The 21,636-nt window shown below is 42.4% G+C and overlaps 1 protein-coding gene across 1 annotated transcript in view; it reads left to right on the forward strand.

The window, feature by feature from the left end:
* The window catches only part of LOC137372405 (protein unc-80 homolog), a 500,647-nt gene that overhangs the window by 170,882 nt on the left and 308,129 nt on the right, over window positions 1–21,636 (forward strand). Inside the window, exons 21-22 of the mRNA XM_068036292.1 lie at window positions 20–126; window positions 12,041–12,188. Coding sequence (XP_067892393.1) covers window positions 20–126; window positions 12,041–12,188 — 255 coding nt within the window. The remainder of the gene's footprint in view (window positions 1–19; window positions 127–12,040; window positions 12,189–21,636) is intronic.

Raw genomic sequence — 21,636 nt, forward strand, 5'->3', positions numbered from 1 at the left:
ATCATGTATTTCATTATAGGAAACTGGCTGAAGCGCTCTTCGCTGTCAGGATTAACAGATGGTGTTGAAGACCTCCTGGACATAAGCTCTGTGGACAGACTTTCATTTATACGGCAGAGTTCAAAGGTGCAGAGAGTATTTTTTTTTTTACTTTTAATGGAACAAAGACTGTTTTGGTTGACTTTTTATTTATAATGCATGCAAGGTGGATAAAGAGCTTGGTTTTATATAGCACTTGATCACATTCCCAGGACATCTCAACATGCTCTGCAATCAATTAATTACTTTTGATGTGCTGTTACCTGTGTTATCTAGACAAACATACATTTGTAATTCGTATCAGTTAATGCCTTCAGCATTTTCCTGTGGGTGCTTCATGCTGCAGTAACTCAACATCAAAATGTACATGTGGCTTTGCTTTCCTGTCTTGGCCCATGGCCTAGGAATGCATATTTGTAAAAGATATTTCTCAATTTATTAATACTACAAAAGTCTTGAGTAGATTTTAAAAAGAATTACCTTTAAAGGTGTGCTGCCAGCTTAAGATCCATTGAAATTCTGTTATACTATTCTGTGGTTGTGTCATGTCATCAGAAGAAAAGTTTATCATAATGGACTGTAAGTGCTTTTGCCAATTAGGAACCTTTTTCAGTTGCTGTGATTTGCAAATTGACTTAAATGTGAATATTGATAGTGGGAGTTATGGCATAACCAGCAGTTAGCAACATTATAGGACGTGTTCCAAACTATCAGGGTGCATTTAACTTGTGTTATTTTCCAAACTGTCTATAGATTTAGCCATTCTAGAGTTTTGTGACTGAGCACTTAGAAGCTATGACTAACTGCAGCAGTAATAGATGACTAAAGTGAGCATTAGTGTGAGATTTGGCACTTAATCTCTCACGTAAAATGAAACAAAATGCTACACTTGTGATACACTGAATATACTGTACTTGGAGTATAATTACCCTTGTTATTTATGACATTTCTAACAAATTTTCTGTACGACTGTACAGAAGGCTATTAAATTAAACCATTGCCATTATTTTAAAACTTTATCTCTTTTGTTCATGTTGAATGTAAATCAAGAAGGCTTGGTTGAAACTAGCTCCATGGCTTCTAAGTAAATGTGTTGTATGTTGAGTCATAATAACCAGGAAGATCCTATGTTCGATTCTTGGCCAGTACTGAGTCAGCCTCTTTGAACCTATGTATACTACTTTGAATCTTAAACTTCCTGGGCTATGGAGAGGAACAAATTGTTCACGGTTCCTGCTCTGAATATCTGCCGACATCCACCAGAAGTGCATTGTGAACGCTAGATGTAGATAGTTGAAATAACTCTAAATGGTTGGTTTCATGCATGAGAACTTCCACTTAACTGAAGCACTGGCAGATCGCCATCCTCTTGGACCAGTTTTGCAGTGAAAATTGCTGAATCAGGAAAGCAAGGTGCAAGGTACAACTTCTGGTTCAGCTCCACTTTAAAAGGCAGTTGCGGACCTTCAAATAACTGCATCAGCATTCCCAGAATTTGTCCAACATGTGTGCTAGCTCTTAGGCACCACCGACATTATTGATGGGAACGCTCCCTATGAACTTAAATTGGGCAGAAAAAGAAGTTCAGTTAGAAACGGATATGTGTAACAGTCAGGCAGAAGTCTTGCCATGTGCATTTCTGTTTCATTAATGCCATCATTAGAATTTTTACCTTTTTATTTCCATGTCAAGTGTTGGCCTTGACTCAGTGGTATCACTTTGATCTCTAAGTGAGAAGATTGTGGGTTCAAACACCATTCCATGGATTTGAGCACATAATCTAAGATGACACCTACAGTGGAGTACTGAGGGAGTGCTGCACTGTCGGATGTGGTTGTCATTTGGATGAGGTATTAAACCAAGGCCCTGTTTTCCCTCTCAGGTGGATATAAAAGATCCAATGATACTTGTTAATTGTAAATCAATTGAGTTTAATTATATGCAGGTGGCGGGAATTAATTGGGGTTTCACTTGAGCACATATAAAGAGACACTTACTGAAAGTGTAGTACGGTTTAGTTAGGAGGTAATGTTTTACTCCAAATAAATGTTAGACTGAGTAAAGGTGGGCTCTAGTACTATCCTTCACCAACTGACTTTCTGGAATGTAACAGCACTATTTGAAGATGAGCAGGGGAGTTCTCCCAATATTTATCCCTCAACCAATAGATTATCTGGTTATTATCTCGTTACTCTTTCTGGGACCTTGCTGTGTGTAAATTGCTTGGTGCACTTCTCCATATTACAACAATTGACTACGCTTCAATAGTACTTTGTTGGCTTTGAAAGGTTTTAAAACAGCCCGAGGCTGTGAAAGGCACTATATAAATGCAAGTTCTTTCTTTACTTCTTGCTTTAAATATTTAATTGCCACAATAATTGTCCATTCAAAAACCTAATTTGTTTCTGCAGTATTGTGATGATGGGACTTCATGCTTATGCACTGTGACTGTCAGCTCTGTTAATTAAGGATGTAATTAATACAGTGGAGAGAGATACGTTAGCTCGAAAGAGTAAGATGTACAATCAGTTTGGGTAGAGATAAGAAATAGGAAAGGTAAGAGGGCACTTGTGGGAGTAGTTTATATGCCTCCTAACAGTTGTTACACTGTAGGACAGAGTATACAGGAAGAAATAAATGGGGCGTGTAAGAAAGGTACCACAATAATCATGGGTGACTTTAATCTCCATGTAAATTGGGCGAATCAGATGTCAAAGATAGCCTGAAAAATGAGTTCATAGAGTGTATTTGGGACAATTTCTTAGAGCAGTGCGTTCTCAAACCAACCAGCGAGCAGGCTATTTCAGACCTGATAATGTGCAATGAGGCAGGATTAATCAATAACCTCATGGTGAAGGAGCTTATTGGTGACAGCGATCATAACATGATAGAATTTCACGTTCAGTTTGAAGGAGAGAAGTGTGGGTCTAGGAGTAAACCTAAATAAAGGTAATTATAAGAGTATGAAAGCAGAGCTAGCTAAAGTGAAGTGGGAAACTAAGTTAAAAGGTAGGACAGTAGAGGTGCAGTGGCAGATTTCTAAGGAGATATTTAATGACAGCAAAGATTTATTCCAGTGAGAAAGAAAGACTCTTTGAGAAGGATGCATTATCGGTGACTAAATAAGGAAATTAAGGATTGTATCATATTGAAAGAAACATTGTACAAATCTGCAAAGATTAGTGGTAGAACCAGCAAAGAATGACTAAAAAACAATAAAGTGGGAGAAAGTAGAGTATGAGAGAAAGCTAGTTAGTAATATAGAAACAGATAGTAAGAGTTTCTACAAGTATTTAAATTGGAAAAGAGTAACTAAAGCTAGTGTTGGTCCTCTAGAGAGCGAGTCTAGGGAACTGATAATGAAATAAAAGGAGGCGTTGAACAGGTATTTTGTGTCTGTCTTGTAGACGACTTAGAAAGCTTCCCAAAGATACTTGAAATATCAAGAGGTGAAAAGGAGTCGGGAATGTAAAACAATCACCATCACCAGAGAAAAGGTGCTGGGTAAACTATTGAACCTAAAGGCTGACAAGTCCCGAAGACCAGATGGCCTGTATCCCAGTGTCATTAAAGAAGTGGCTGCAGAGATAGAGGCATTGGTGATCATCTTCCAAAATTCCTTCGATCCCGGAAGGGACCTAGCAGACTGGAAAATAGCAAATGTAACATCTTTATTCAAGAAAGGAGAGAGACAGAAAACAGGAAACTATAGGCCAGTTAGCCTAACATCTGTTGTAGCGTAAATGCTAGAATCTATTATTAAGGAGGTTATAGCAGGATACTTAGAAGATCATATTGGTATCAGACATGGTTTTGTGAAAGGGAAATTGTGTTTAACCAATTTATTAGAGTTCTTTGAGGAAGTAACAAGCAAGGTGGATAAAGGGGAACCTGTAGATGTGGTGTACTTGGATTTCCAAAAGGCATTTGATAAGGTGCCACATCACAGGTTACTACACAAGATAAGACTACATGGTGTAGGGGATAACATATTAGCATAGATCAAGGATTGGTTAGCCAATAGGAAGCAGAGAGTAGGGATAAATGGGTCTTTTTCGGGTTGGCAAGCTGTAACCAGTGGAGTGGCACAGGGATCAGTGCTGGGGCCTCAACTATTTACAGTCTATATCAATGACTTGGATGAAGGGATCGAATGTATGGTAGCTAAATTTGCCAATAACACCAAGCTAGAAATGAAAGTAAGTTGTCAAGAGCAGATAAAGAGTCTACAAAGGGATATAGATAGGTTAAGTGAGCGGGAAAAAATTTGGCAGATGGAGTATAATGTGGGAAAATGTGAGTTTGCTCACTTTGGCGGGAAGAATAGAAAAGCAGTATACTATTTAAATGGAGAGAGATTGCAGAACTCGGTCATACAGAGGAATTTGGGTGTCTTAGTACATGAATCACAAAAGGTTAGTATGCAGGTACAGTAAGTGAATAGGAAGGCAAATGGAATGTTGGCATTTATTACCAGTGTTACAACTGAAGCAGGTGAAGTGCACTGTCTTTCTCTCGTTCCACTTCTCCACGGGTCACAACATATATTTAAATGTTTACCCAGCTACCAATATGGCCAATTATATACTCTATTTTTATTTCAGAATAAAATTCACCAACAAGGTTTCTTTAATAAACAACAAAATTACTAATTTAATATAAAACAATACATATTCAGTAAAGATGCAAAGCATTAACACACAGATTGAAATATGAAAGTTCCCTTTTAACTTAGCCCAACACACACATAACAGTTAAAGAAGAAATGTTGAGGTTTTCTTGCAGAGATCTCTTTACAAAAAAGACAAAAAGAAAAACTTTGGCCAAATACTTGTTAATTCTTGAAGGAAAAGGAAAGGATATGGAATGATATCAGTTGACCCTTTATTCTGGTGTCCCAAATACTCATTGACAGCTGTCACTGGGATCTTTTGGAGCAGTTCTCTTCAGGCAAAGTCAAGGATTAGTGTGGCAGGATTTTCAGGAGAAATACGGCATTAGGGGTTTCAGCTATCCCTGGATTCCCAGGGTTTCTCAGAGATGTGGAGAAAGGATGAACTGGTCTTCTCTCTTAGCAGGCTGACACCCCCCCCCCCCCCCACTCCCCACTGACTCAAAACAATCCCAAACAAACCAACTCTTGACCACCATAAATCTTGACATGTCACTTCTCTGTAAACAACTTCCATTGTCAGAAGGCACCTGCTTTTTACTTAGCTGAAGACATGTGACTTTCAGTAAGTATGTTTTTAAACAAAGTCCCAAAGTCCTTCCAGTGACCTTTTTTTAAAAAAAAACACAAAGTCCAACATCCATGGAAACTCTTCAATACTCCAAATGAATCAATTTCCACCATTTTAAAGCACGAGCCCTCAAAAAGTTTTTATAAATGGAAGCACTTTCATAACAGGGAATCGAGTGTAAAAGTAGGGAAGTTTTATTGTAGCTGTATAGGGCTTTGATGAGACCACATCTGGAGTGCTGTGGACAGTTTTGGTCTCCTTATTTGAAAAAGGATATAATTGCATTAGAAGCAGTTGAGAAACGGTTCACTTGATTCATTCCGAGGATGAAGGGCTTATCTTATGAAGAAAGGTTGAATGGGTTATACGAACATATGAATTAGCAGCAGAAGTAGGCCATTTGGCCCCATGAGCCTGCTCTGCCACTGGGGACGCAGTGGCGTAGTGGTATTGTCACTGGACTGGTAACCCAGAGACCCAGGGTATTCCCCTGGGGACATAGGTTCAAACTTCACCATGGCAAAAGGTGGAATTTGAATTCAATTAATAAAAAAATCTGGAATTAAAAAGCTAGTCTAATGATGGCCATGAAACCTTTGTTGATTGTCGCACAAACCCACCTGATTCACTAATGTCCTTTAGGGAAGAAAATCTGCTCTGCTTGCCTGGTCTGGCCTATATGTGACTCCTGACCCACAGAAATATGCTTGACTCTTAAAATGCCCTCTGAAATGGCCTAGCAAGCCACTCAGTTGGACATAATCGCTAAAAAACAGTCAATAAGGAATTAAACCGGACGGACCACCCGGCATCAATCTAGGCACCGGAAATGGCAATAGCAAACCCAGCCCTGTCGACCCTGCAAAGTTCTCCTTACTAACATCTGGGGGCTTGTGCCAAAGTTGGGAGAGCCGACCCACAGACTAGTCAAGCAACAACCTGACATAGTAATACTCACTGAATTACATCTTACAAACAATGACAATCACCATCCCTGGGTATGTCCTGTCCCACTGACAGGACAGACCTAGCAGAAGTGGCGGCACAATGGTATACAGTCAGGAGGGAGTTGCTCTGGGAGTCCTCAACATCAACTCTGGACCCCATGAAGTTTCATGGCATCAGGTCAAAAGTGGGCAAGGAAACCTCCTGATGATTATCACCTACCAACCCCCAGCCCCCATCAGCTAATGAATCAGTACTCCTTCATGTTGAATCTTGGAGGAAGCACTGAGCGTGGCAAGAGCACAGAATGTACTCTGGGTGGGGGACTTCAATATCCATCACCAAGAATGGCTCGGTAGCACCACTACTGACTGAGCTGGCCAAGTCCTAAAGGACATAGCTGCTAGACTGGACCTACGGTAGGTGGTGAGGGAACAAACAAGAGGGAAAAATATACTTGACCTCAACCTCACCAATCTGCCTACCACAGATGCATCTGTCCATGACAGTATTGGTAGGAGTGACCACTGCACAATCCTTGTGGAAACGAAGTCCCGTCTTCACATTAAGGATACTCTCAGTCGTGTTGTGTGGCACTATCACTGTGCTAAATGGAATAGATTTCGAACAGATCTAGCTATGCAAAACTGGGCATCCATGAGGTGCTGTGGACCATCAGCAGCAGCAGAATTGTACAGCACCACAATCTGTAACCTCATGGCCCGGCATATCCCCGACTCTACCATTACCATCAAGCCGGGGATCAACCCTGGTTCAATGAAGAGTGCAGGAGGGCATGCCAGGAGCAGCACCAGGCATACCTCAAAATGAGGTGTCAACCTGGTGAAGCTACAACACAGGACTACTTGCATGCCAAACTGCAAAAGCAGCATGCGATAGACAGAGCTAAGTGATCCCACAATCAACGGATCCGATCTAAGCTGTGCGGTTCTGCACATCCAGTCATGAATGGTGGTGGACAATTAAGCAACTAACAGGAGGAGGTGGCTCCACAAATATCCCCGTCCTCAATAATGGGGGAGCCCAGCACATCAGTGCACAAGATAAGGCTGAAGCATTTGCAACAATCTTCAGCCAGAAGTGCCGAGTGGATGATTCATCTCGGCCTCCTCCTGAAGTCCCCAGCATCAGATGCCAGTCTTCAGCCAATTCGATTCACTCCACGTGATATCAAAAAAGGACTGAAGGCACTGGATACTGCAAAGGCTACGGGCCCTGCCAATATTCCGGCGAAAGGACTGAAGACCTGTGCTCCAGAATTTGCCGCGCCCCAAGCTGTTCCAGTACAGCTACAACACTTGCATCCATCTGGCAACGTGGAAAATTGCCCAGGTATGTCCTGTGCACAAAATGCAGGACAAATCCAACCTGGCCAATTACCGCCCCATCAGCCTACTCTCGATCATCAGCAAAGTGATGGAAGGTGTCATTGACAATGCTATCAAGTGGCACTTGCTTAGCAATAACCTGCCTCAGTGACGCTCAGTTTGGATTGCGCCAGGGCCACTCAGCTCCTGACCTCATTACAGCCTTGGTTCAAACATGGACAAAAGAGCTGAACTCAAGAGGTGAGGTGAGAGTGACTGCCCTTGACATCAAGGTAGCATTTGACCGAGTATGGCATCAAGGAGCCCCAGCAAAACTGGAGTCAATGGGAATCAAAGGGAAAACTATCCACTGGTTGGAATTGCACCTAGCACAAAAGAAGATGGTTGTGGTTGATGGAGGTCAATCATCTCAGCTCCAGGACATCACTGCAGGAGTTCTTCAGGGTCGTGTCCTAGGCCCAACCATCTTCCCCTGCTTCATCAATGACCTTCCTTTAATCATAAGGTCAGATGTGGGGATGTTGGCTGATGATTGCACAATGTTCAGCACCATTTGCGACTCCTCAGATACTGAAGCAATCCGTGTAGAAATGCAGCAAGACCTGGACAATATCCAAGCTTGGGCTGATAAGTGGCAAGTAACATTTGTGCCACACAAGTGCCAGGCAATGACCATCTCCAACAAGAGAGAATCTAACCATCTCCCCTTGACAATCAACGTCATTACAATTGCTGAATCCCCCACTATCAACATCCTGGGGGTTACCATCGACCAGAAACTGAACTGGAGTAGCCATATAAATACCGTGGCTACAGTAGCAGGTCAGAGGCGAGGAATCCTGTGGCAAGTAACTCACCTCCTAACTCCCCAAAGCTGTCCACCATCTACAAGGCACAAGTCAGGGGTGTGATGGAATACTCTCCAATTGCCTGGATGGATGCAGCTCCAACAACACACAAGAAGCTTGACACCATCCAGGACAAAGCAACCCACTTGATAGGCACCCCGTCCACAAACATTCACGCCCTCCACCACTGAAGCACAGTGGTAGCAGTGTGTACCATCTTCAAGATGCACTGCAGCAATGCACCAAGGCTACTCAGGCAGCTCCTTCCAAACCTGCAACCTCTACCACCTAGAAGGACAGGAGCAACAGATGCGTGGGAACACCACCACCTGCAAATTCCCCTCGAAGCCACACACCATACTGACTTGGAACTATATTGCCATTCCTTCACTGTCGCCGGGTCAAAATCCTGGAACTCCCTTCCTAACAGCACTGTGGGTGTACCTACCCCACATGGACTGCAGTGGTTCAAGAAGGCAGCTCACCACCACCTTCTCATGGGCAATTAGGGATGGGCAATAAATGTTGGCCTAGCCAGCGACACCCACATCCCATGAAACGAATAAAAAATAATAAATAAAAATAAGATCATGGCTGATCTGTTTGTGTTTCGAGTGCCACACTCCCATTTACCCATGATAACCCTTGAATCCCTTGCCTAACAATAATCTATCTACCTGCGCCTTAAAAATATTCAATGACCCGCCGCCACTGCCTTCCAAGGCAGAGATTCCAAAGTCGCACAACCCTCTGAGAGAAAAAATTTCTCCTCATCTCTGTCCTAAAAGGGCGACCCCTAATTCTAAAACAGTGCACCCTACGTCTGGACTCCCCAACAAGAGGAACATCCACCTTGTCAAGACCGTTCAGGATCTTATAAACTTCAATCAGGTTTCCCCTCACTCTTCTAAACTCCAGTGAAAACAAGCCCACTCTGTCCAACCTTTCCTCATAAGATAACCTGCTCATTCCAAGTATCAATTTAGTAAACCTCCTCTGAACCGCTTGCAACGCATTTACATCCTTCCTTAAATAAGGAGACCAAAACTACACACACTATTCAAGATACGGTCTCACCAATGCCCTGTATAACTGAAGCATAACATCCTTACTTTTATTTTCAATTCCTCTTGTAGTAAAGGAGAGCATTCTATTAGCCTTCTTTATTATCTGCTGTACCTGCATACTAACTTTTTGTGACTCCTGCACTAGAACACCTAGATCACTCTGCACCTCAGAATTCTGCAGTCGTTCTCCATTTAAGTAATACTCTGCTTTTTCATACTTCCTGCCAAAGTGAACAACTTCACATTTTCCCACACTAAACTCCATCTGCCAGATTTTTGACCCCCTCATTCAACCTATCTCTATCAGTCTGCAACCTCCTTATGTCCTCTTCCCAACATACTTTCCTACCTATCTTTGTGTCATCTGGAAATTTAGCTACCATGCCATTGCTCCCCTCATCTAAGTCATTGATATAAATTGTAAAAAGTTGAGGCCTCAGCACAGACCTGTGTGGGACTCCACTCATCACATCCTGCCAATCAGAAAAGGACCCATTTATGCATACTCTCTGTTTTCTGCCAGCTGGCCAATCTTCTATCCATGCTAATATTTTACCCCCTACACCATGAACTCCTACTTTGCGCAATAATCTTTTATGTGGCATCCTGTCAAATGCCTTCTGGAAATCCAAGTACAGTACATCAACAGGCTCCTCTTTATCCACAGCACATGTCACTCCTTCAAAGAACTCCAACAAATTGGTTAAACATGATTTCCCTTTCACAAAACTATGCTGACTATTCCTGATTACCTTGAGTTTTTCTAAGTGACCAGCTACAAACTCAATCATAATCATTTCTGACACCTTCCCCACGACAGATATCAAGTTAACTTGCCTACAGTTACCTGTTTTCTGCCTCCGCACCACGCACCACCCCCCCTCTCCCCCCCCACCGCTTGAATATTACTACTACTTTCCAGTCTGATGGAACCTTTCCAGAATCCAGCAAATTTTGAAAACTTAACACCAACGCATCTACTACCTCACAAGCTATCTCTTTTAAGACCTTAGGATGAAGTCCATCAGGACCCGAGGACTTGTCAGCCCGCAGCCCCATCAGTTTGATTAGTACCACTTCCCTCGTGACTGTAATTTCACCAAGTTCCTCTCTTCCTTCCACCTCCTGATTTACAGCTATTGTCGGAATGTTTTTTGTATCCTCGATTGTGAAGACAGAAGCAAAATATTTGTTCATTGCATCTGCCCTTTCCTTATTATCTACTATTAGCTCCCCATTCTCACTCTCTGGAGGACCAACACTCACTTGACTTACTCTTTTCCTTTTTAAATACCTGTAGAAACTCTTGCTATCTGTTTTTACATTTCTAGCTAGCTTCCTCTCATACTCTAATTTCTTTCTCCTGATTAGAATTTTTCTTTATAGTAGGAATTTACTTATTCTGACTGTTCCGAAATATCCCCTTAAATGTCTGCCACTGCTTCTCTATTGATCTATCTCCAAGCCTAGTAACCCAGTTTACTTCAGCTAGCTCAGCTTTTCATCCCCACATAGTTGCCCTTATTCAAGTTTAAAATACTTGTCTTAGACCCACTCTTCTCTCTTTCAAACTGGATGTAAAATTCAATCATATTGTGGCCGCTGCTACCTAGAGGTGCTTTTACTCTGAGGTCATTAATTAATCCTGTCACATTACACAAAACCAAGTCTAATATAACCTGTTCTCTGGTTGGTTCCAGAATGTGCTGCTCTAGGAAACTATCTTGAAAGCATCCTATGAACTCCTCATCCAGGCTACTGTTGCCAATCTGATTTTTCCAGTTTATAGGTAGATTAAAATCACCCATAATTATTGCCATCCCTTTATCACAAGCACCCAATATTTCTTCTTGTATACTTCGTCCTACATTGTGGTTACTGTTTGGGGGCCTGTAGATCACTTCCAATAGTGACTTCTTTCTCCTAGTATTCCTCATCTCCACCCAAACCGATTCTACATCCTGATCTCCTGAACCAAGGTCATCTTATAGGTTGGGCCTATAACCGTTAGAGTTTAGAAGAATGAGAGGTGATCTTATTGAAACATATAAGATCCTGAGGGAGTGTTATAGAGTGGCTATCAGGAGGATGTTTCCTCTCGTGGGAGAGACTAGAACTAGGGACACAGTGTAAGAATAAGAGGTCTCCCTTTTAAGACGGAGTTGAGGAGAAACTTTTTCTCTCAGATGGTCGTTATTCTGTGCAATTCTATTCCCCAGAAAGCAGTGGAGGCTGGGTCATTGAATTTATTCAAGGCTGAGTTAGATAGACCAGGGAGTCAAGGTTTATAGGGGGCAGACAGGAAAGTGGAGTTGAGACTACAGCCAGAGCAGCCATGATCTTATTGAATGGCAGAGCAGGCTCGAAGGGCGGAATGGCCGACACCTACTCCTAAGTCCTGTGTTCCTATGTTGCCACTTTGGAGAGGACAGTGCTATCAGCACAGGATTAGGGATGCATTTTTATCACAGACATTAGTTCTTTTGGTTTATAAAATTTTGTGAGAGAACAAATCCTTATTAATTGCTTTATAATTTCATTGCACACAGGTGAAGTTTAATAGTGCGGTTAAGCTCTCAGAAGGTGAGGGCCTGGAGGATGGGCGAGACGAAGAGGAGAACTTCTTCAAGCGTCTTGGTAAATGGCGCTCCGGTCGAAGGAATCCATCTAAGCTTCATCACACAGAAGAAAAAGATGGTATTTGCCATAGCATCCGATTCCAGAATTATTTTTGTTCTTGTTTGTGTCATGCAATTTTTGTTTGATTTTGGCTTTTTAATTATTTGGAGATTTTTTGTTTTAATTTTTTCTTGTTCTCTTCCTCCTTGGTCACAATCTGTAATTGGATAATTAATTTTCAACCCAGTGTCACTCACGTTGATTCATTCTTTGCTTAGGGATATTTTTTGCTTCATGTGTCTGTAAGACTGGTCAGTCATATAATAGTCACATTAAGATGCATTTCATCTTAAAAGTTATTTTCATAGAGAAGCTTATTAACTTTATTTTGACAGTAAAACTCTCTAAAATTGAATTACTTAAACGATTAGGAGCAAATCACTGGCACAAACAACATGAGGTTATGAGTCAATTGCCATTTCTTTTGGCATTCTCACAAATTGTAACTACTTTGTGGGAGTTATAAGAGTGGGTTTAATAACAGGATAACAAATGGATTTTTCAAACAGAAAAGTCAGGTCATGTAGCCCAAGCCTTAACTCTTTTATTACCGTAGTTTTTCTAGTTTTAAATTGTACTATGGTTTAGCTCTGTAAACCTGTTGGATATGACTTTCATTAGCAATAATTTGCTTTTGCATTGACCATGCTACTATAATAACTAACAATTGCTCCAGCCTGTCACAAGCACAAAAATATAGCACCTTACATTATTCGAGTTCTTCCAGTGGCGATACAGAATCCCAGTTTATGTGAGACAAAAGTGTAGCAAGCTACTTGGAATACTTCCTCTCATTATTTGCATACCCCAGAATTCCAGTGAATATGAAACACATACTGAAAATCCATACCACTCAGCATTCCTTCCAGCATTCCCATGCCATTCCCAACAGGGTTCTGCACACTACCTTGTGCTTAAAATGTTGGCAGTCCTCAAAGTAGAAAAGTCTTGATGCATCCAAGGTTACTGAGGAGAGTAAGGATGGAAATTGCAGAGACTCTGGCCACAATATTCCAATCCTCCTCAGCTATTGAGGTAATGCCAGGAGATTGGAGGATTGCAAATGTTACACCGCTGTTTAAAAAATGGGAGAGGGATAAACCTGGCAACTAAAGGTCTGTCAGCATAAAGTCAGTGCTGGGGAAACCTTTAGAGACAAAATTAATTGGCATTTGCAAAAATATGGGCTAATAAATGAAAATTTGCATAAATTTGTTAAAGCCAAATTGTGTTTGAGTAACTTGATGATGTTCTTTGATGAAATAACAGAGAGGGGTGATGTTTGTGTGTATATGGATTTCCAGCGGCTTTTGACAAAGTACTACTTAAAAGACTTGTTAGCAAAATGAAAACACATGGGATTAAAAGGACTGCAGCAGCATGGAGACAAAATCAGCTAAGGAACAGAAAGTAGAGTGCAGTAGTGAATGGTTGTTTTTCAGACTGGAGGGAAATATAAAGTGGTGTTCACCAGGGGTATTACGACAACTGCTTTTTTCATTTTCTTTCATTACGAGATGTGGGCATTGCTGGTGAGGCCAGAATTTATTACCCATAATTAATTGTCCTTGAGAAGGTGGTGGTGAGCCACCTTCTTAACCGCTGCAGTTCATGTGGCAAAGGTGCTCCCACAATGATGTTAGGTAGGGAATTACAGGATTTTGATCTGGTGCTGATGAAGAAATCGCACTATATTTCAAAGTCAGGATGGTGAGTTACTTGGAGGGGAACTTGGAGGTGGTGTTCGAATATGCCTGCTTCCCTCATACTTCTAGTTGTAGAGATCATGTTTTCGGAGGTGCTGTCAATGTAGCCTGGCAAGTTGCTGCAATTCATCTTGTAGATGGTATACACCGTAGTTACAGTGCGCTGATGCTGGAGGGAATGAATATTTAAGGTGGTGGATGAGTTGCTAACAAAGCAGGCTGCTTTGTTTTAGATGATGTTCAGTGGTGTTCGAGCTGCTCTCATCCAGGCGTGAAGAATATTCCATCATGCCTCTGACTCGTGCCTTGTAGGCAGTGGAAAGGCTTTGTGGAGGCAGGAGGTAAATCACTCTCCACAGAAAACCCAGCATCAGACTTGCTTTTGTAGCCGTAGTATTTATGCTCTGTTCCAGTTTAGTTTCTGGTCAGTGGTGACCTCAGGATGGTGATGGCGGAGGAATTAATGACAGCAATGCCGTTGAATGTCAAGGGCAGATGGTTGGACCGTCTTGTTGGAAATGGGCATTGCCTGGCACTTGTGTGACACGAATGTTACACCTGGTCAACGAATGTTGACCAGATCGTGCTGCACGTGAGCAGGGACTACTTCATTATCTAAGGAATTATGAATGGAAACGAACATTCTGCAATCATCAGTGAACATCCCCACTTCTGACCTTATGATGCAAAGAAAATCATTGATGAAGCAGCTGATTGGGCCTAGGACACTGCTCTGTGGATCTCCTGCAGCAATGTCTTGGGGCTGTAATGATTGACTTCCAACAACCACAACTATCTTCATTTGCAATAGATGTGACTCCAACCAGTGGAGAGTTTTCCCCCGATTCCCATTGACTTCAATTTTACTAGAACTCCTTGGTGCCATGCTCAGTAAAATGCTGCCTTGTGGACAAGGGCAATCACTTTCACTTTACCTATGGAATTTCAGCTCTTAGTGTGCATGTTTGGATCAAGGCTGTAATGAGGTCTGAAGCTGAGTAGTTCTGGCTGAACCCAAACTGAGCATCGATGAGCAGGTTATTGATGAATAAGTGCCACTTGATAGACCTGTTGACAACACTGTCCATAACTTTGCTGATGACTGAGAGCAGGCTGATAGTTTGGCAATTGGCCAAATTGGATTTGTCTGCTTTTTGTGGAAAGGACATGCCTGGGCAATTCTCCTAATTGTTGGGTAAATGCCAGTGTTGTAGCTGCACTGGAAGAACCTGGCTAGAAGCGCGGCTAGTTCTGGAGCACAAGTCTTCAGCTCTACAGCTGGGATGTTGTTGGGGTCCATAGCTATTGCCATATCCCGTGCGCTCAGTTGTTTCTTGATCCTACGTGGGTGAATCAGATTGGCTGAAGACTGGCTTCTGTGCTGGTGGAGACCTCAGGAGGAGCCTGAGATGGATCATCCACTCTGGACTGCTGGCTGAAGATGTCTGCCAATGCTTCCGCCTTGTCTTTTGCACTCATGTACTGGGCTCTGCCGTCATTGAGGATGGGTATGTTCATGGAACCGCTTCCTCGTATTGGTTGTTTAATTGTCCACCACCATCATGACAGCAATTAGCAAGACTGTAGTAGGTATTTGATCTGATCCACTGGTCGTGGAATTACTTAGCTCTATCTATAGCATGCTGCTTCCAATGTTAGCACGTATGCAGTCCTGTGTTGTAGCTTCACCAGGGTGGAAACTTATTTTTCGGTACGTCTGGTGCTACTCCTGGTAGTCATTTCTTCCACACTCCTCATTGAGCCAAGGTTGGTCACCTGGCTTGATGGCAGTGGTAGAGCGAGGGATATGCCGGGCTTTGAGTTTACAGACTGCAGTGGAACACATGCTCCTGCTGCTGAGGGTTCACAGCACCTCATGTCTGCCCACTTTTGAGTTGCTCGATCTGTTCTGAATGGATCCCATTTAGCATGATGGTAGTGCCATTTAAGACAAAGGGTGTCCTCAGTGTGAAGATGGGACTTTGTCTCCACAAGGACTTTGTGGTGGTCACTGCTCCCAGTACTGTCATGAGCTGATGCATCTGCGACAGGTAGACTGGTGAGGATGAGATCATGTAGATTTTTCCCTCTTGTTGGTTCTCTCATCACCTGCTGCAGGCCCAGTCTTGCAGTTGTATCCTTCAGGATTTGGCCAGTAGTGATGCTATCAAGCCACATTTGGTGATGGATGTTGATGTCCTCACCCAGGATAAATTCTTTGCTCTTCCTACTCTCTTTTTTCTTCCAAGTGGTCATCAACATTAAGTAATACTGATTCATCAGCTGAGTGAGGGCAGTAGTTAGTAATTAGCAGGATGTTTCTTTGCCCATGTTTGAGCTGATACCATGATACTTCCTGGGATCTGTACTCAATGTTGAGGCCTCCCAAGCCCCCCCATATACCACTTTACTGTCCTGCCAGTGGGACAGGACATACCTAAGGTTTGTGATGGAGGATTCTGGCATTTTAGCTGATAGTCCTATTCACAGGATCATACCTATGTCAAGCTATTGCCTGACCAATCTGTAGCTACAGCCAGCTCTCCCAATTTTAGCACAAGCTCTCAGATGTTTGTAAGGAGGACTTTCCAGGGTCAACTGGGCTCAGCGTGCCTTTGGTATGTCCGAATCTGAGATGGTCTGTTTGGTTTTATTCGTAGTATTTTTTTTCCATAGGGATTATGATATAACCATGAGGCTTGATAAGTCATATCAGAGGGCAATTATTGTGGGCTTGAAGTGTATATAGGGGCCAGACCAGGTAAGGACAGCAGGTTTCCTTCACTAAAGGACATTAGTGAACCAGTTTGGTTTTTACAACAATCTGATAGCTTCATGACACTAGCTTTTTATTCTGGATTAATTGAATTTAAATTCACAAGGTGGGATTTGAACTCATGTTTCTAGATTATTAATCCAGTAACATAACCACTATGCTACCATATCCTGTAGTGACCTAGACTTGGGTGTTTAGGGCATCATTTCAAAGTTTGCTGATGACACAAAACTCAGAATTGTTGTAAACAATAAGGAGTATAGTAAGGAGGACATAGACTGGTAAAAAGGCCAGAGACATGGAAGATGAAATTTATCACAGAGAATTATGAAATGGTACATTTTAGTAGGTAGAATGAAGAGAGTCATAATAAATTAAATGGTATGATTTTAAAGGGGTGGAGGAATACGTGGGGTGTATACACACAGATCTTTGAAGGTGGCATGACGTGTTAAGGTTGTTACAAAAGCATGGATCCTTGGCTTTATTAATGGAGGGATAGAGTACAAAAGTAAGGAAGTTATGCTAAACCATTATAAAACACTGGTTAGGCCTCAGCTAGAGAACTGTGTTTAATTCTGGGCACCACAATTCAGGAAGGATTTAAAGATCTTGAATGGCACCAAGAATGAGGGACTTCACTTATGTGGAGAGATTGGAGAAGCTGGGGTTGTTCTCCTTCTCCAACAGGAAAGGTGAATCTAAGACACAAAAAATAACAGGAAATAAACTGTGGCTAACAAAAGAAGGTAAAGATTGCATTAGGTCAAAGGAAGTGGCTTATAAGGTCACCAGAAAAAGTGGTAAGCCCGAGGATTGGGAGCAATTTAGAATCCAACAAAGGAGGACCATGAAACTGATAAAGAAAGGGAAAAAAGATTATGAATGCAAGCTAGCTAGAAACATAAAGGCAGACTGTAAAAGCTTCTTTCGGTATGTGAAAAGGAAAAGATTAGCAATGTGGGTCCATTGCAGGCGGAGACAGGAGGTTTGTGGTGGAGAATGAGGAAATGGCGAGAGACCAACCAATTATTATGTGTCTGCCTTCTTGGAGGAAGACACAGAATATCTTCCAGAAACACTAGGAACCAAGGGACTTGTAAAAATGAGGAACTGAAAGAAATTAGTGTCAATAAAGAGGTAATACTTGAAAAATTAATTGGATTGAAAATTGATAAATCCCCTGGACCAGATCAGCTACATCCCCGAGTATTGAAGGAGGTGGCTGTAGAGATAATGAATACATGGTGGTTATCTTTCAAAATTCTATACATTCTGGAAGGGTTTCTGCAGACTGGAGAGTAGCAAATGTAACCCTACTATTTGAGAAGGGAGTAAGAGAGAAAACGGAGAACTACAGACCTGTTAGCTTGACATCAGTAGTAGAGAAAATGTTGGAATCTATTATAAATGATGACATAACTGGACACTTGGAAAATAATGATATGCTTGGGCAAAGTCAATGTGGATTTATGAACGGGAAATCATGTTTGACAAACCTGTTGGAGTTTTTTGAGGAGGTTACTTGCAGCATAGATAAAGGAGAACCAGTGGATGTGGTGCATTTGGATTTTCAGAAGGCTTTTGATAAGGTCCCACACAGGAAGTTAGTGAACAAAATTAGAGCACATGGGATTGAGGGTAATATACTGCTATGGATTGAGAATTGGTTAACAGGCAGAAAGCAGAGAGCGGGAATAAATGGGTCATTCTCAGGATGGCAGGCTGTTACTAGTGGGGTACGGCAAGGATCAGTGTTTGGGCCACAGCTGCTCACAATCTATATAAATGATTTGGATGTGGGGACCAAATGTAATATTTCCAAATTTGCTGATGACCCAAAACTAGGTGGGAATGTGAGATATAAGGAGGATGCAAGGAGGCTTCAAGGGGATTTGGACAGGCTAAGTGAATGGGCAAGAACATGGCAGATGGAATATAATGTGTATAAGGGTGAAGTGATCCACTTCGGTAGGAAAAAACAGAAAGGTAGAGTATTTCTTAAATGGTGAGAGGTTGGGAAGTGTTAATGTCCAAAGGGACCAGGGTGTCCTTATTCATGAACCACTAAAAGCTAGTATGCAGGTGCAGCAAGCAATTAGGAAGGCAAATGATATGTTGGCCTTCGTTGCAAGGGGATTTGAGTACAGGAGTAAAGATGTCTTGCTGAAATTGTGTAAAGCCTTGGTGAGACAGCACCTGGAGTATTGTGTACAGTTTTGGTCTCCTTATCTAAGGAAGGATACACTTGCCATAGAAGGAGTGCAACGGAGGTTTACCAGACTATGGTGGTAAATATTCTGGGATGGTGGGATTGTCATATGAGGAGAGCTTGCAGAAACTGGCCTGCATTCTGTAGAGCAGGGTTGTCCAAACCTTTTGGGCAGAGGGCTGCATTACAATTTTTGTTCAGCCCAGGGGGCTGGTGAGCAAATTTCAAAAGATAAAGGCATTAAATATTTGTCTTACTAATAAAAACAATAACAAATGTGAATTTTTGTGAAAAAGCTTTAAATGAGAAGACTAATTTGTTGACTTACTTCCTCGCCACTATACTGAAAACTGATTTAGTGACATGCCTGGCATTGTTTTCGCTTGCATAAGTAGTCAATCTCTGCCTGGATACTTGATGTAGCGATGCACAATATGCTGGATAGATTTCCATCTGTCAGGAGAGACCTTGATCACTCTGCCCCCTCTCCCCGCACTCTGTGTTGTCTCTCTTTTCCCTCCACCTTCCCTCTAGGACTAGGGGTCACAGATTGAAAGTTTTGTGCAAATGATGCAAGGGGGAAGATGAGGAAGCACTTTTTTACATTGCGGGTGGTAATGACCTAGAACTCGCTGCCCACAAGGGTGGTGGAAATGGAGACGATCAGTGACTTCAAGAGGAAGTTGGATGGACTCCTGAGAGAAATAGACTTGCAGGGTTATGGGGATCCTGTCAGGGAGTGGGACTGACTGCAAAGCTCCATGGAGAGCCAGTATGTGCTTGGTGGATAGTATGGCCTCCTGTGCCATATGTAAATGGCTCTTGACTCTCTTCCTCCGCTTGCCGTCTCTTGTCTTTCTCTCCCCTTCTCTGTCTGTCTCTCGGTCTCCCTCTCACCCCTCTCTGTCTCCTTCTCCCCCCTCTCTCTGTCTCCTACTCCCCTCTCTCTGTGTATCTCTACCTCCCTCCACCCCATGTCTCCAGTGTTCCCCGCTCTGTGTTCCCCACTCCCCGCTCAGTGTTCCCTGCTCAGTGTCCCCTGCTCCCCGCTCAGCATTCCCCACTTCCCCGTCCCCCCTGCCTCTTTGTCCCCCCTCTCTCTCTGTTCCCCCCTTTTTGCTGTCTCTCTGTCTTCCTTTCTGTCTCTTTCTCTCTGTCTCCCCTCTCTGTCTCCCTGCCGCCTCTCTCTGTCTCTCTGCCCCTCTCTCTCTGCCCCCCCTCTCCTCTCTCTCTCCGTTGTCCCCTCTCTCTCTGTCCCCCTCCTCTCTGTTCCCATTTCTCTCTCTCTCTCCACCCACTCTCTCTCTCACACAGTTACAGAGTGGAACACTTAGTAGATGGTTGGTCAGTTGTTTTAAAAACATCACTCTCAGTTTCACAGCCGACAGCTGCTGACATCGGGAACAGTGGATTCCCAATAGACTCGGGGTTTTCCAGCGGGTTTAAAAAAAAATAAAGTCAGAACCCGTCGGGAAACCCTGAGTCTGTTGAGAATCCACTGTTCCTGATGTCATTGGCTGTCCCTGTGAAACTGACAGCGATGTTTTTAAAAAGGCCGCTCTGTAAGAAGAAGACAAAGGAAAATTTCTCATCTCCAGTCACGATGAGGATGAGGAATGGCCCCGGGAACACTTTACACTTGCGGGCCAGATGGAAACGTTTGGCGGGCCGTATGTTGGACAAACTCCTATTTCCTATGATCCTAGATCAGAGAAGGTTGAGAGAAGATTTGGTAGAGTTGCTCAAAATCATGAATGGTTCTGATAGAGTAAATAAGAAGCTGTTTCCAGTGACAGAAGGGTTGGTATGGACTATTAAACATAAAACTAAAAAGAAACATATAAAAATGCAAAAAAAAAGCACCGGTCCTGGTGAATGGGAAAATTGTAATGAGCAGCAAAGGGTGACAAAACAGTTAGTAAGAACAGCAAAATGGGAGCATGGGATATGGGATATCAAAATCAACACAAAAAGCTTTTACAATTACATTATCAAAAAGAGGGTGGTTAGAAACAATGTGGGTCCCTTAAAAACTGATAACAATTGATGTTGACAATGAAAATATGGAAATAGTGTGAATGCTGATTAATTACTTTGCATCAGTATTGATAGTAGAGGAAGAGGTCAGCATGCCAGATATCCCAAGAAAATGATTGTTGAATCAGGGATAGGGACAGGGACTAAACAAAGTTAAAGTAAGCAAGGTAACAGCAATATAGAAATTCATGGCACCAAAGAGAGACAAAAGTAGGGATAATTGACAGGTTCTCTAATTGGCAGGATATGACTAGTGGTCTCCCGCAAGGATCTCTGCTGGGGTCTCAACTATTCACTGTATTCACTAATAACTTAGATGATGGGATAGAAAGCCACATATCCAAATTTTCCAGTGACACAAAGGTGAGCAGTATTTTAAGCAGTGTGGATGGAAGTGTAAAATTACAAAGAGATAATGATCGATTAAGTGAATGGGCAATACTATGGCAAAAGGATTTCAATGTAGACAAATGTGAAGTCAGCGCCTTTGGACCTAAAAAGGATATAACAGGGTACTTTCGAAATGGTGAAAACACAGTGGAGGTCCAAAGAGACTTGATGGTCTAGGTACACAGATCATTAAAATGTCATGAACAGGTATGGAAAATAATCAAAATGGTTAATGGAATGGCCTTTATGTCCAGAGGAGTAGAATGCAAGGGGGTAGAAGTAATGCTTCAGTAAAACAAAGCTCTGGTTAGACCACACCTGGAGTACTGTGAGCAGATCTGGACA

The sequence above is a fragment of the Heterodontus francisci genome, chromosome 7 (genome assembly GCF_036365525.1).
Source record: "Heterodontus francisci isolate sHetFra1 chromosome 7, sHetFra1.hap1, whole genome shotgun sequence".
Lineage (NCBI taxonomy): Eukaryota > Metazoa > Chordata > Chondrichthyes > Heterodontiformes > Heterodontidae > Heterodontus > Heterodontus francisci.